Below are 13271 nucleotides of genomic sequence, written 5' to 3'. Positions count from 1 at the left end.
AGTTCCTAGCAGCATGGTGCGCTGACAACAACCTGGCCCTTAACTCCAAGAAGACAAAGGAGCTCATTGTAGATGTCAGAAAGTCTAGGGGCGGCACGCACACCCCCATCCACATTAACGGGATGGAGGTGGAACGTGTTTCCAGCTTCAGGTTCCTGGGGGTCAACATCTCCGATGACCTCTCTTGGACCCACAATACCTCAACTCTGGTCAAGAAGGCTCACCAGCATCTCTTCTTCGTGAGGAGACTAAAAAGATCCATCTGTCTCCTCAGATTCTGGTGCACTTCTACCGCTGCACCATTGAGAGCATCCTTGTGTATCACAGCATGGTATGGCAACTGCTCTGTCTCCGACCGGAAAGCACTGCAGAGGGTGGTGAAAATTGCCCAACGCATCACCGGTTCCTCGCTCCCCTCCATTGAGTCTGTCCAAAGCAAGCGTTGTCTGCGAAGGGTGCTCAGCATCGCCAAGGACTGCTCTCACCCCAACCACAGACTGTTTAACCTCCTACCATCTGGGAGGCGCTACAGGTCTCTCCGTTGCCGGACCAGCAGGTCCAGGAACAGCTTCTTCCCTGCGGCTGTTACACTACTCAACACTGTACCTCGGTGATTGCCAATCACCCCCCCCCCCCGAACACTCCTCCCACCAGGAAAAAAAAATAATAATTGCACTACTATGACTTATGCACGTAAATATATTTATTTATTGCTCATATTCTATGTCGCTCTTCTAGGGAGATGCTAACTGCATTTCGTTGTCTCTGTACTGTACACTGCACAATGACAATAAAGTCTGAATCTGAATCTGAGGTCTCCTTGTAACTTTTGGCTTTCTACAGAAAACAATCCAAGTCTGTCCAACGTCTTCCTGTAGCTAATTATCCCTAATCCAGGCACCATTCAGGTAAACCTCCTCTGCAACCTTTCCAAAGCCTCCACATCTTTCCTTTAATGTAACAATTACGTTCATTGTTGATAACATTTAAACTGTTAACAGCAACAAATTTAAGAAAAAGCTATGTTCCACCAAAATGACCATTGATGCCCCTTTAAAGTTAATGGCAGAGGTTGGTGGTTGAGGGTGTTGAGGAAGCTTGTTAGCTCCTTTAGTGGACGTGCGGTGACCTCTCCATCCTTACTCCATGGCGGTCATAGAATCAAACAGCACAGAAGCTGGCCCTTCAGCCCAACTTGCCTTTGCCAACCATATATGCTAGACCCATCTAGCATATCCTTCTAAACCTTTCCTATCCATGACAAGATGCAGATGAATGCTATGGATTTCTTCTAGGCAAGATGAAGCATTGGTTCTCCACTGTAGTTCTTAGTCTCCCTATTGAGAAGGGCGGTCTGTGGTTAATGTGCATCCAAACACAAATGGTGAATCTCCACCCTCAGGCTGTGTATGATGAGTATCCGCCCAGATGGCATGCACTCAGGGCCGGCCTTAGGAGGTGTGGGGCCCAATTGGGAAAAAAATTGTGGAAATATAAATAAATAATTATAAATGAGTCACGTGTGGTGAGTAACATGACAATTCGGGGGAGAGTTCCTTTCACAGCGTGTGGGGAATCTAGCCAGGGATAAAGTTGCGGGAGCGTTGAGAAGGAGAGGGTTGGGGTTCATGCCAGTAACACTCACTCACCGCTGTCGGGGCGCTCCGGGCGCGGTGCCACCGCATTGTGGCCGGGGAGGGAAGCAGCTCGCGTGGCTACAAGCGGCCTCCATCACCGGACAGCGGAACCGACTGCCATCTCAGCTCCTTCTGCCGGCCCGCTCACATCTGGCAGTGTTCTCCGTCTGAACAGTGAGGGGACCAGCTCAAGAGCAAAGATCATAGAGCGGAGCGGGTCAGCGGGTGATTGATAACATCACAGCTCGCGGTGGAGCTTACTCCTGTGTCAGCGCGAACAAAGGATCAATTGAGGTTACTCGCCCCGACACATGGAGTAAGCTCTACATCCCGCTGTCCTGTTATCCATCGCCCGCTGACCCGCTCTTGAGCTGGATGATCCCCGGCCGAATCCCTCCATCTCAACCGTCCTGCCCTCCCCGCTACTTTACCCCTGGCCAGACTACCCACACGCTCTGAAAGGAACTCCCCCCCTCCCCCCCCCCAGCTGTGCTGTCCTTATACAGCCGCTTCCCACTTTACAGCCGCTTCCCATCAGCTGCTAGCAATGAGGGATACACTTGGCTGTATCTCAGTACAGCAACATCGTTCTTGAGTTGCTGTACTGAGGGATAACAAAGTCTATCTTTCTTGGCTAACAACCTAACCTTCGGCCTCCAAGATGCAGGTACATTTTCTAGCAATGTTACAAAACTTTGAGATTTTAAAAATCAAGTCTACAATTTATCCCATCAGATAAAGCATAAAAAGTTTAATTTGACACCTAATTCACTTTCATATCACATACATTCAATGTGATCATGGCTGATCATCCCCAATCAGTACCCCGTTCCTGCCTTCTCCCCATATCCCCTGACTCCGCTATTTTTAAGAGCCCTATCTAGCTCTCTCTTGAAAGCTTCCAGAGAACCTGCCTCCACCGCCCTCTGAGTCAGAGCATTGCACAGACTCACCACTCTCTGAGAAAAAGTGTTTCCTCGTCTCCGTTCTAAATGGCTTACTCCTTATTCTTAAACTGTGGCCCCTGGTTCTGGACTCCCCCAACATCGGGAACATGTTTCCTGCCTCTAGCGTGTCCAAGCCCTTAACAATCTTATATGTTTCAATGAGATATCCTCTCATCCTTCTAAACTCCAGAGTGTACAAGCCCAGCTGCTCCATTCTCTCAGCATATGACAGTCCCGCCATCCCGGGAATTAACCTTGTAAACCTATGCTGCACTCCCTCAATAGCAAGAATGTCCTTCCTCAAATTAGGGGACCAAAACTGCACACAATACTCCAGGTGTGGTCTCACTAGGGCTCTGTACAACTGCAGAAGGACCTCTTTGCTCCAACAGTATATTCGATTCCTCTTGTTATAAAGGCCAACATGCCATTTCTTAGCGCTAACCGCAGGTACACGGGAAACGTGGTAACTCGTGAAGATTTTTCAACATGTTGAAAAATGTCCACATGTAAAATATACTCATATATTTGATACTTTTTAACACATAGTCATACCGTAGTAGCTCGTGAGTTTACCGTAGTAGGACCTGGTGTCCTATATCACTATTATATGTTCATGATGGAAATAAGAATACTCTGTATATTCATTACCTTTAAATTATAGTTTTATGTAATCCTCCCATAATTTCTGAGTTCCATTTCACAATATCTATCAGACATACAAAATGTTGCAAGGTAATATCTTGCCCAAACTCAGTTGTATCTTTCTATCTCAATAAATATCACAAAATATGCCATTGTATCAGCCACATTATGACAAAATATAGAATGTGGGTTATTTGTTATCAGTCACCCCCATCCCAGAAACAACAGTACTTAAAGAAGAACATTTGTTTTACTAATTTACGAGCATGTACCATATAGAGTCCGTTGATCCATATCCAACAAACTATTGTGATAATTGCATAAAAGGTATTATTGTCTAAGAAATTTGGTGTGGAATGATAATCCATCTCAGTACTCATTAGGCAAGTCCCAAGCTATAGATACTTCCCCCCACCCCCAATCCCCCTCGCCCGATCTTCATTGAACCTATCATTTTACCGATCTTTTACTCAGCTGTTTCCTTCCTATCAAAATCTCTGTGTAGCATCTCTGTCCTTATCTTCCAATTCCCACTGAAATAAAATACAACTTTCGACAAAAATTTTGCAACAGGATCGCTATGTAAATGCAAATATATGGTATTTTATCCTAGCATTCCCCCCCTTACCACCACACAAGAAGCGTAACTTGAAGCGTTCGCATTTGGAGAAGTTCGATACGGACCAGGAATGAAAATTAATAGCTATGAATCGATTAACGGCGAGCTACGAGGTGAGATTGAAACACCTGTCAGAGGGCTAAGAAACAATCCTGAGTTGACGGCGTATTGTTTTAAGTGAGCATTTTGCAGCGACCTCACCATATTTTGGTTAAATATTCTTTCAACGGAAATCTCCTATTTCACTTTGAAATTATATTCATTTATAACCGTTTGTAACATCAGTAACCACCTTAATGTTCGTGCGTTTAGTACCGGGTATGCTTGAAACTATTTATTGTAATGTACTGTATCTTTAAAAAAAAACTATATCAACCAGGTGTGAAAATTACACTGAATCAAATGATAATTGAAAATGCGTGGGAATCGACTAATTTTTAAGTCGAAAGTTGTATTTTATTTCAAAATGGGAATTTGAAGATAGGACAGAGATGCTACACAGAGATTTTAAACTCGGGAGAGCTCTTGGGTGAACTCGCACAGTGGGACAGGGCTTGAGGCAGCATCTATGGAGCAAAGGAAATAGCCAACATTTCAGGCTGGGTCTGAAGAAGGGTTTCGACCCAAAACGTTGCATATTTCCTTCGCTCCATCGGGGGGAGGGGGGGGGGGGGGTGCAGGGAGTCAGATAGACTGCGCAATGACAGGAGGGGGGGGATACCAGTGTGAGAGTGAGTCACCACCTGCGTACAGCGTTCCCATATCCCTCTTCTCCACCAAGCAAGGCACACTCTCTCCCCTCTGCCCTCTCCCCCCTTCCTTCCCTCATCCTCCCCCCTCTCTAAAGAAGGAGGCAGAGGGAGGGGGAGGGAGGTAGTGAGAGGTAGGAAGAGGAACATCTAAAGGGTAACTGGTTTTGGTCTCCAATCACCTCACAAAGGGCGGCCAACAGTGGCGGTGAGGCAGAAGCGAGATCTCTCTCTCTCTCTCCCACCCCCTTCTCTCTCCCCCCCTCCCCTCCCCCCCCCCTCTCTCTCTCCCCCCTCTCTCCCCCCCCCTTCTCTCTCTCCCCCTTCTCTCTCTCTCTCTCTCTCTCTCTCTCTCCAATTCTCCAAGTATGCAACAAAGCTTTTCCCTGTACCTTGGTACAGATTACTATAAACTGAACTAAACTAACAGTTTGGGAGATTGTGGCAAGATGCCAATGAAGAAATAGATACACAAAAGACTGCAGATGCTACAATCTTCAGCAAAAGACAAAAAAAAACAACTGTTGGAGGAATTCAATGGAGCAGGCAGCTTCGGTGGAGGGAAATGGACAGATGAGGTTTCAGATTGAGCAGCAGGAGAGGACACTGTAGCTGTTGGAATTTGAATCGATTGCAAGAATGGACATGGGGTTTGAAGAAGGGGATGAATTATTTGCCCAACCACTGAGTGAATTAAGCGAAGGGAGATTTAAGGGAACAGGGATATAGAGAAGGGTAAAAATATTGTCAAGTCTTTCCAATGCGAGCTGATGGCAGATATCCAGCTGTGCCAGGCATGGGAAAGGAAGTGTGAGCGATGGAAAGGAAGACAAGGGGCAAAGGAAAAAAAAGGAAGCGTAACGATTGTTTTTAAAAGTCTACAGAGCCAAAATTATGAACAGAGATAGTGTGAAAATAATCAAAAAACAAATTGCAGAATAGAAAGGGCAAATCCAGCAACATAAAAGAATGTCATGATTAATGATGGCAACTGGGACCCTGTAGGATGGAAGAGTGAATGATGATTAGGAACCAGCAGTTATAAGGCTCTGCGAGACAAGATTGACCTACAGGTGAGGATGGGCTAGATGATGGGAATGTCTACCTTCCACTACTCTAGGAGTCCATGTTAGTCAAAGGAGGCACCTTTCTGGTATCATATAGGGAGCTTTAACTGTAAAAGTTTGTAGAAAAATAATCTTGTGGCTCACGGGCAACTGCACTGGTTGACAGTTCTGGCAACAAGTCGCCTGTGCCCCCGAGTACAATAATAACAATACACTTTATTGTCATTGTAAATACATACAACAAAATTTCAGGCTCGCTGCCCGAGCGGAGCTCCAACGTACCAGATAAATAATAATGACAATGGAAACAACAAAAACGGCAAGAAAATCGTCGTCTTGTCAGAATGTGCTATATTTCACAGTATAGTGTTTTGGCAGTACAAAATATAGTGTTGTGGCAGTACAAATATACAAAAACGACCCGAAACGTTGCATATTTCCTTCGCTCCATAGAGGGAGGGGGGGGGGGGGGGGTGCAGGGAGTCAGATAGACTGAGCAATGACAGGGGAGGGACCCAGCGTGAGAGTGAGTCACCACCTGCGTACAGCGTTCCCACATCCCTCTTCTCCACCAAGCAAGGTACACTCCTCTCTCCCCTCCGCCCTCCCCCCCCTTCCTTCCCTCATCCTCCCCCCCTATCTAAAGAAGGAGTCAGAGGGAGGGGGAGGGAAGTAGTGAGAGGTAGGGAGAGGGACATCTAAAGGGTAACTGGTTTTGGTCTCCAATCACCTCACAAAGGGCGGCCAACAGTGGTGGTGAGGCAGAAGGGAGAACTCTCTCTCTCTCCAATTCTCTCTCCCACCCCCTTCTCTCCACACTCTCTCTCTCTCCCCCTCTCTCTCTCCCCCCTCTCTCTCTCTCTCCCCCCTCTCTATCTCTCTCCAATTCTCTCCCCCCCCCTTCCTCTCTCTCTCTCTCTTCCCTCCAATTTCCCCCCTCTCTCTCTCCCCCCTTCCTCTCCCACTCCCCCCCCCCCCCACTCCTCTCCCCCCAGCCACGTTTATATCGACAGTTCACTCCATGAGTGTGTGTGTGAGAGCCGAGCAGTGTTTCTCATTCTGACTCTGCTCCGTGAGCTGCTCGTATTGACAGTAATCGAATCCAACTCTTAACTGAAAACGAGTGGTTTGCAAACTGAAAACCCCCCACTCTGTCTCTCCACTGTCCCCCCCCCCCCCCCACACACACACACAGACAGAGACACACCCAGACACACACGTAGATAGACACACACACACACACACACACACACACACACACACACACAGAAACGCAGAGACATACACCCCCCCCCCCCACCCACTCACACACGGCCCGCCTTCCCGCTCCCGGCATTTAGCGTTGAATACTCACGGCTGAGTTCGCTGTGGTGCTGGGACTTGCTGCCCTGTAGACTCCCACACGCCCCCCCCCCCCCCCCAGGTCTGCTCCGGCGGCAGCGAGTGACACAATTTAACGCATTTACTGAGGAATGCGGATCGATGCATTGTTTAACTACTTGCTAACTACTGGCTGTTTACAAGTGTTACAGTAGCAGTTAACACATCATTTGTTATCCATGTTCGTTTTGTAAAAAAATCCGTATGGCGAATGTTTTTTCTTAATCTTTATTTAACATAGCAAATTTGTATTTCCATATGAAATACGGAAAATTAACGCGGGGCCCCCCTTGGGCACGGGGCCCAATTTGGAAAAATCGGTCCAATCGGCCTAGGGCCGGCCCTGCATGCACTAGCGATGTATTTATTCTGCCAGAGGCAGTACCTTTAGGATTAAATGCAGATCGCAGTTATAAGTGTTAAGGACTAAGTGTTCGGCTGGCAACCGGAAGGTAGCCGGTTCGAATCCCGCTTGGAGTGCATACTGTCGTTGTGTCCTTGGGCAAGACACTTCACCCACCTTTGCCTGTGTGTGAATGTGTGTGAATGTGTGTGAGTGACTGGTGGTGGTCGGAGGGGCCATAGGCGCAGGTTGGCAGCCACGCTTCCATCAGTCTGCCCCAGGGCAGCTGTGGCTACAGAAGTAGCTTACCACCACCGAGTGTGACTGAGGAGTGAATGAATAATGCGATGTAAAGCGCCTTGAGTATTAGAAAGGCGCTATATAAATCCCATCCATTATTATTATTATTATAAATAGCAGCCCTGCTGCTCAGCGAGAGTTGCCTTTCTTTTACGAAGGGGAAATCATGCTTGACTAATCTTCTGGAAATCTTTGAGGATGTAACTAGGAAAATGGACAAGGGAGAGTCAGTGGATGTAGTGTACCTGGACTTTCAGAAAGCATTTGATAAGGTCCCACATAGGAGGTTAGTGGACAAAATTAGAGCACATGGTATTGGGGGTAGAGTATTGACATGGATAAGAAAATTGGTTGGCAGACAGGAAACAAAGAGTAGGGATAAACAGGTAGCTTTCAAAATGGCAGGCAGTGACTAGTGGGGTACCGTAAAGCTCGGTGCTGGGACCGCAGCTATTTACAATATTCATTAATGATTTAGATGAACAGGCAGCATCTCTAGAGAGAAGGAATGGGTGACGTTTCGGGTCGAGAAGGGTCTCGAGAGGTTGTGGCCTGTACTCACTGGATCAGGGAACGTTGTCTGGTCAGCAGAGACTCCACTTTAACACTGAACTCAGCATTGCTGGACAACTCCTTTTTCCTAACATCATTTTGCCTATGTAGAAAAGATGATTGTTAGTCAGTATTCATAGAGCCATAGTCATATAGCATGGAAACAGGCACTTCAGCCCAACCTGCCCATGCTGACCAGGATACCAGGCCCAGGATCTACACTTGTCCCACCTGCCTGCCTTTGGCCCACATCTCTCTCAACCTTTCCTATCCATCCCTCTCAACCGTTCCTATTGATGTAACTGCCTAAATGTATTATAGATGTTGTTATAGTAGCTGCCTCAGCTACCTCGTCTGGTTATTTGTTCCATGTGCCCACCAGCCTCTGTGAAAAGGTTGCCCCTCAGGTTCCTATTTGATCTTCACCCTCTCATCTTAAACCTTTCGCCTATCTACCCTATCTATTCCCCTCATGATCATACACCTCTATAAGATCACCCCTCATACTCCTGCACTCCATAGAATCAAGTCCACAGCCAGACTAACCTCTTATTATAGCCCAGGCCCTGAAGTCCTGACAACATCCTCGTAAATCTTCTCTGCACTCTTTCCGGCTTAACAATATCTTTGCTATAGCAGGGTTGCCAAAACTGCACACAATACGATAAATATGGCCTCACCAATGTCTTGTACAACTGTAACATAACATCCCAACATCTAGAGCCTGACGATGAAGGCCAATGTACCAAAGGCCTCATGCCCGCTCTATCTACATGTTATGCCACTTCCAAGGAACTATGCCCTGCACTCCTAGATTTTTCTGGTTTGGAACACCCTCTGGAGCCCAGCCATTCACTGCGAATTGAAATTCAAATTGGCTAGAACCACTTCTGGCAGATTAATTAGAGGCACAGCTATGCAGCATGGAAAAGGCCCTTTGGCCCAACTCGTCCAAGCTGAGCGTTAACTACCTGAGATAATCTAATTTGCCTATATTTCTCCCAAATTCCTCTGACCATTTCATATCCAAGGTCCGTCCCCTCAATGCGCGGTTATGGGGGGGGGTGGGGGGTGGGGGGCGGCCTGCAGCGTCACACACACACTAACCACCCCCCACATACACTAACCCCCCCCCCCCACACACACATACACTAACCACCCCCCTTGATATTATATTAATATTATTCATTCGCTCCTTTTACCCCATCGCCTGCCCTATCCACTCATGCATAGCCCCCAACTCGCAGGCACGGCTAGAGAGGGACGGGAGTAGAGAAAGTGAGGGCAGAGGCACAGAGAGCACAGAGGCACAGAGAGGGACACAGAGGCACAGAGAGGGACACAGAGAGGGACACAGGGGCACAGAGAGGGACACAGAGAGGGACACAGGGGCACAGAGAGGGACACAGAGAGGGACACAGAGAGGGACACAGAGAGGGACACAGAGAGGGACACAGGGGCACAGAGAGGGACACAGAGAGGGACACAGAGAGGGACACAGAGAGGGTCACAGGGGCACAGAGAGGGACACAGAGAGGGACACAGAGGCACATAGAGGGACACAGAGAGGGACACAGAGAGGGACACAGAGAGGGACACAGAGAGGGACACAGAGGCACAGAGAGAGACACAGAGAGGGACACAGAGGCACAGAGAGGACCGAGCCAAGACCGGACCGAGCCGAGACAGGACTGAGCTGGGACCGAGCCGAGACGTGACCGAGACCTAGCCGGGACGGGACCAAGCCGAGACGGGACGGGACGGAGCTGAGAGCTCCAGTACAGGACCCGACCTGCTCGTTCTTTCTGTGTCTTTTAAATAACCGGGGGGGGGGGGGGGGGGGAAAAGAGGGGTCAGGGGTGACGTCACTCGCAGCGCGTGGAACACAACACGGAGCAGAGTCATTGTGACATCATCAGCGAAAGGCAGTCGTTCTTATTTCAGTTTTGTCAGATTTTTTAACATTTTCAGTAATAACGAGAGATAAAGCATAACATTTTCAGATAAGGCAATTTTGGAATCCACGGGAAAATCTCTACCGGAATATGTAAAAATGTTACCGTTACCGGGTCGTTTTTTCGCCTAGATGTGATTACACACAAACACACACACAAATAAATACACATCCAAGATCAGAGTGTTATGTATAGAGATGATATGACCCGTCTCCATCATTTCCTCTGCCACCCCATTCCACGTACTCATCACATTCTGTGTGAAAAAGTTACCCATCAGGTCCCCTTTACATTTTTCCCTTCTCACCTTAAATCTATGCCCCCTGGCTTTTGACTCTCCTATCCTGAGATAAGATCTGTGCATTCATGATTTTATATACCTGTGTTAGGTCACCCTCAGTCTCCCATGAATAAGAAGAAAAGAACCATCAGTCAATCCATCCTATCCAGCAGCATCCTTATGAATCTTTTCTGCATGGTCTCTAGCTTTGTCACATTGATCCACCATCACTCATCATTGAGCTTAGAGCTCCATGCCAGAGAAGAGTGAAGGGCGGAGGTTGGCAGAGCCAAATGATGGGAAGAGTGTCCAGATTCCTACCTGAAAGTGATAAGTTTTGAATAGATGGCAGGCCACAGCATTAAGCAGAGAAGAATCTGCCAAGTATGTGTTTCCACAGAGAGCTCTCCCCACCATATTTTGGTCAGCAAGTCCTGAAAAAGAAGAACAAATAAATTAAATGTGTTAGCATGAAATGGACAAGATTCAAGAGTTACCCTGGAGAAGACCACCCTGCTAGTGTGGGGCAATGGGCTGCAGAGAAAAGTGAATGGTTAGCAAGAGGCTGCACCAACCAAACATCTGCAGCCAAGGAGGTTATCAACAAAAAGGGATATGAACAGTGACACTAGCAAGATGACCAGGGTTGGGGAGGGACAGAGCGAGAGAGAGGGAATGCAAGGGTTACTTGAAATTAGAGAAATCAATATTCATATTGTTGGATTGTAAGCTGCCTAAGAGAAATATGAGGTGCTGAAAGGTCAGTATGAGAATGAGAGTTAAAATGTTTGGCAACTGAGACATTGCACAGGCCAAGATGGACTGAGCGTAGTTGTTAGTGAAACGACCGCCCAGTACGCGCTTAGTCTCGCTGATGTATAGGAGTTCACACTGAGAACATTGGATACAGTGGATGAGGTTGGAGGAGGTGCAAGTGAACCTCTGCCTCACCTGAAAGAACTGTCAGGCTCCCTGGATGGAGTCGAAGGAGGAGGTATAGGGACAGGTGTTGCATCACCTGCGGTAGCAGAGGTAAGTCCCTGGGAAGAGGTGGGTTGGGTGGGAAGGAATGAGTTAACCAGGGAGTTGTGGAGGGAATGATCTCTGTGAAAAGCAGAAAGGGGTGGAGATGGAAAGATGTGGCTAGTGGTGGGATCCCATTGGAGGTGGCAAAAATATCAGCGATTATGATGCGACGGCTGATGGAGTGAAAGGTGAGGACTAGGAGGACCTTGTTTCAACTGGGAGGAAGGGGGAGCAGGAGCAAAGCTGCAGAATACTGAGGAGACACATTTGAGGGACATCGTTTGAGGGATAGAAAAGGGTAATCCTCGTTCCCGAAAGAATGAGGGCACCTCGGATGTCCTGGTATGGAACATCTCATCTTGGGCGCAGATGGAGGAATTGAGAGTAGGGGTTAGGGCAGGAGGCATGGTGGGAAGAAGTATAGTCTAGATAGCTGTGGGAGTCAGTAGGTTTGTAATAGACATCAGTCGATAGTCTATCTCCTGTGATGGAGAAGGTGAGATCAAGAAAGGGGAGGGAGGTCCAATTGAATTTGAGTGCAGGATGGAAATTGATGGTGAAGTTAATGAAGTCCATGTGTTTTGGATGGGTGCAGGAGGTAGCACCGATGCAGTCATCAATGTAGCGGAGACAGAGTTCGGGGATAGGGCCAGCGTACATCTGGAACAACAAATTGGCCTTTGAAAGCTGCTTCAGGACAGGGGAACAAAAATACTACTTGAATTTCACTCCGGGACAGCAGAGATCTGAATAACATTGTGGTGGAATATTGAGAAATAGTGCAAAATAATAGGCCACAAGATTTTGAATTAGTCCTTGGACTTTCACCTTAAACCTCTTCACTAAACTTCATCAACTAACAAATCACTGGCAAGTCAGACCTGAACTCCTCCATGTGCCATGAACTTCTTGCTCTCAGCTTCCAACGCCAGGCGCAAGCAGGTGGTATTCCCCCAGGATGCAGAAACTCTAACCAGCAGCTTCTGTGCACGTTTTGCATGTTTCCTGTAGCATTCAGTGAAGAGCCCTTTGGTACGAAAGAGAGGAGAATAATCATACAAATCACAGCACCATATTCCAATCCAAATTATCATGGCCTTACCTCATGGCGGTTAGACAGCAACATAGCCAAATCAAGCGAAACCATGTATTTCCCATAATGGAGCCATGAATTCTGTAATTGAGTATATTTTGAGATCACTTGTAAAAAATGCATCTCTGGTTGCTACTCTGCCAAGGCCAGTATTTACTGTTCACCTCCAGGAGATGGTCGGTCGATCATTTGCATCACTGGTGTTGCAACTTAAAGAACAGTTGAGATGAGAAAATCATTTTTTACACAGAGAGTGGTGAATCTGTGGAATTCTCTGCCACAGAAGGTAGTTGAGGCCAGTTCATTGGCTATATTTAAGACGGAGTTAGATGTGGCCCTTGTAGCTAAAGGGATCAGGGGGTATGGAGAGAAGGCAGGGATGGGATACTGAGTTGGATGATCAGCCATGATCATATCGAATGGCGGTGCAGGCTCGAAGGGCCAAATGGCCTACTCCTGCACCTATTTTCTATGTTTCTATAACCTTCTGTAGTATATTATTGTGTGAGATGTTATCCGTATAGACAGAACCCACTGGCCTGTCCACATCAACCATCTTGTTGACCTCTTCAAAAAACTCTCAAATTTGTCGGACAGGATTTCCCATGCACTATTAATGTAGGTCCCTTACTGTCACAAACTTGAGATTATTTAATGGGGATAGTGCAATGGCTTCAC

At 47.3% G+C, this 13271-nt stretch overlaps 1 protein-coding gene across 1 annotated transcript in view; it reads right to left on the bottom strand.

Moving 5' to 3' along the window:
* trpm2 (transient receptor potential cation channel subfamily M member 2) overlaps nt 1-13271 on the bottom strand; it is a 130461-nt gene that overhangs the window by 50884 nt on the left and 66306 nt on the right. Inside the window, exons 16-18 of the mRNA XM_033024204.1 lie at nt 12382-12527; nt 10796-10908; nt 8250-8342 (exon numbers count right to left, since the gene is read on the bottom strand). Of these exons, the coding sequence (XP_032880095.1) occupies nt 8250-8342; nt 10796-10908; nt 12382-12527 (352 nt within the window). The remainder of the gene's footprint in view (nt 1-8249; nt 8343-10795; nt 10909-12381; nt 12528-13271) is intronic.

The sequence above is a fragment of the Amblyraja radiata genome, chromosome 7 (genome assembly GCF_010909765.2).
Source record: "Amblyraja radiata isolate CabotCenter1 chromosome 7, sAmbRad1.1.pri, whole genome shotgun sequence".
Classification (NCBI taxonomy): domain Eukaryota; kingdom Metazoa; phylum Chordata; class Chondrichthyes; order Rajiformes; family Rajidae; genus Amblyraja; species Amblyraja radiata.
Note: the sequence above shows the minus strand (reverse complement) of the source record. Positions and strands in the feature narration are given on the sequence as shown.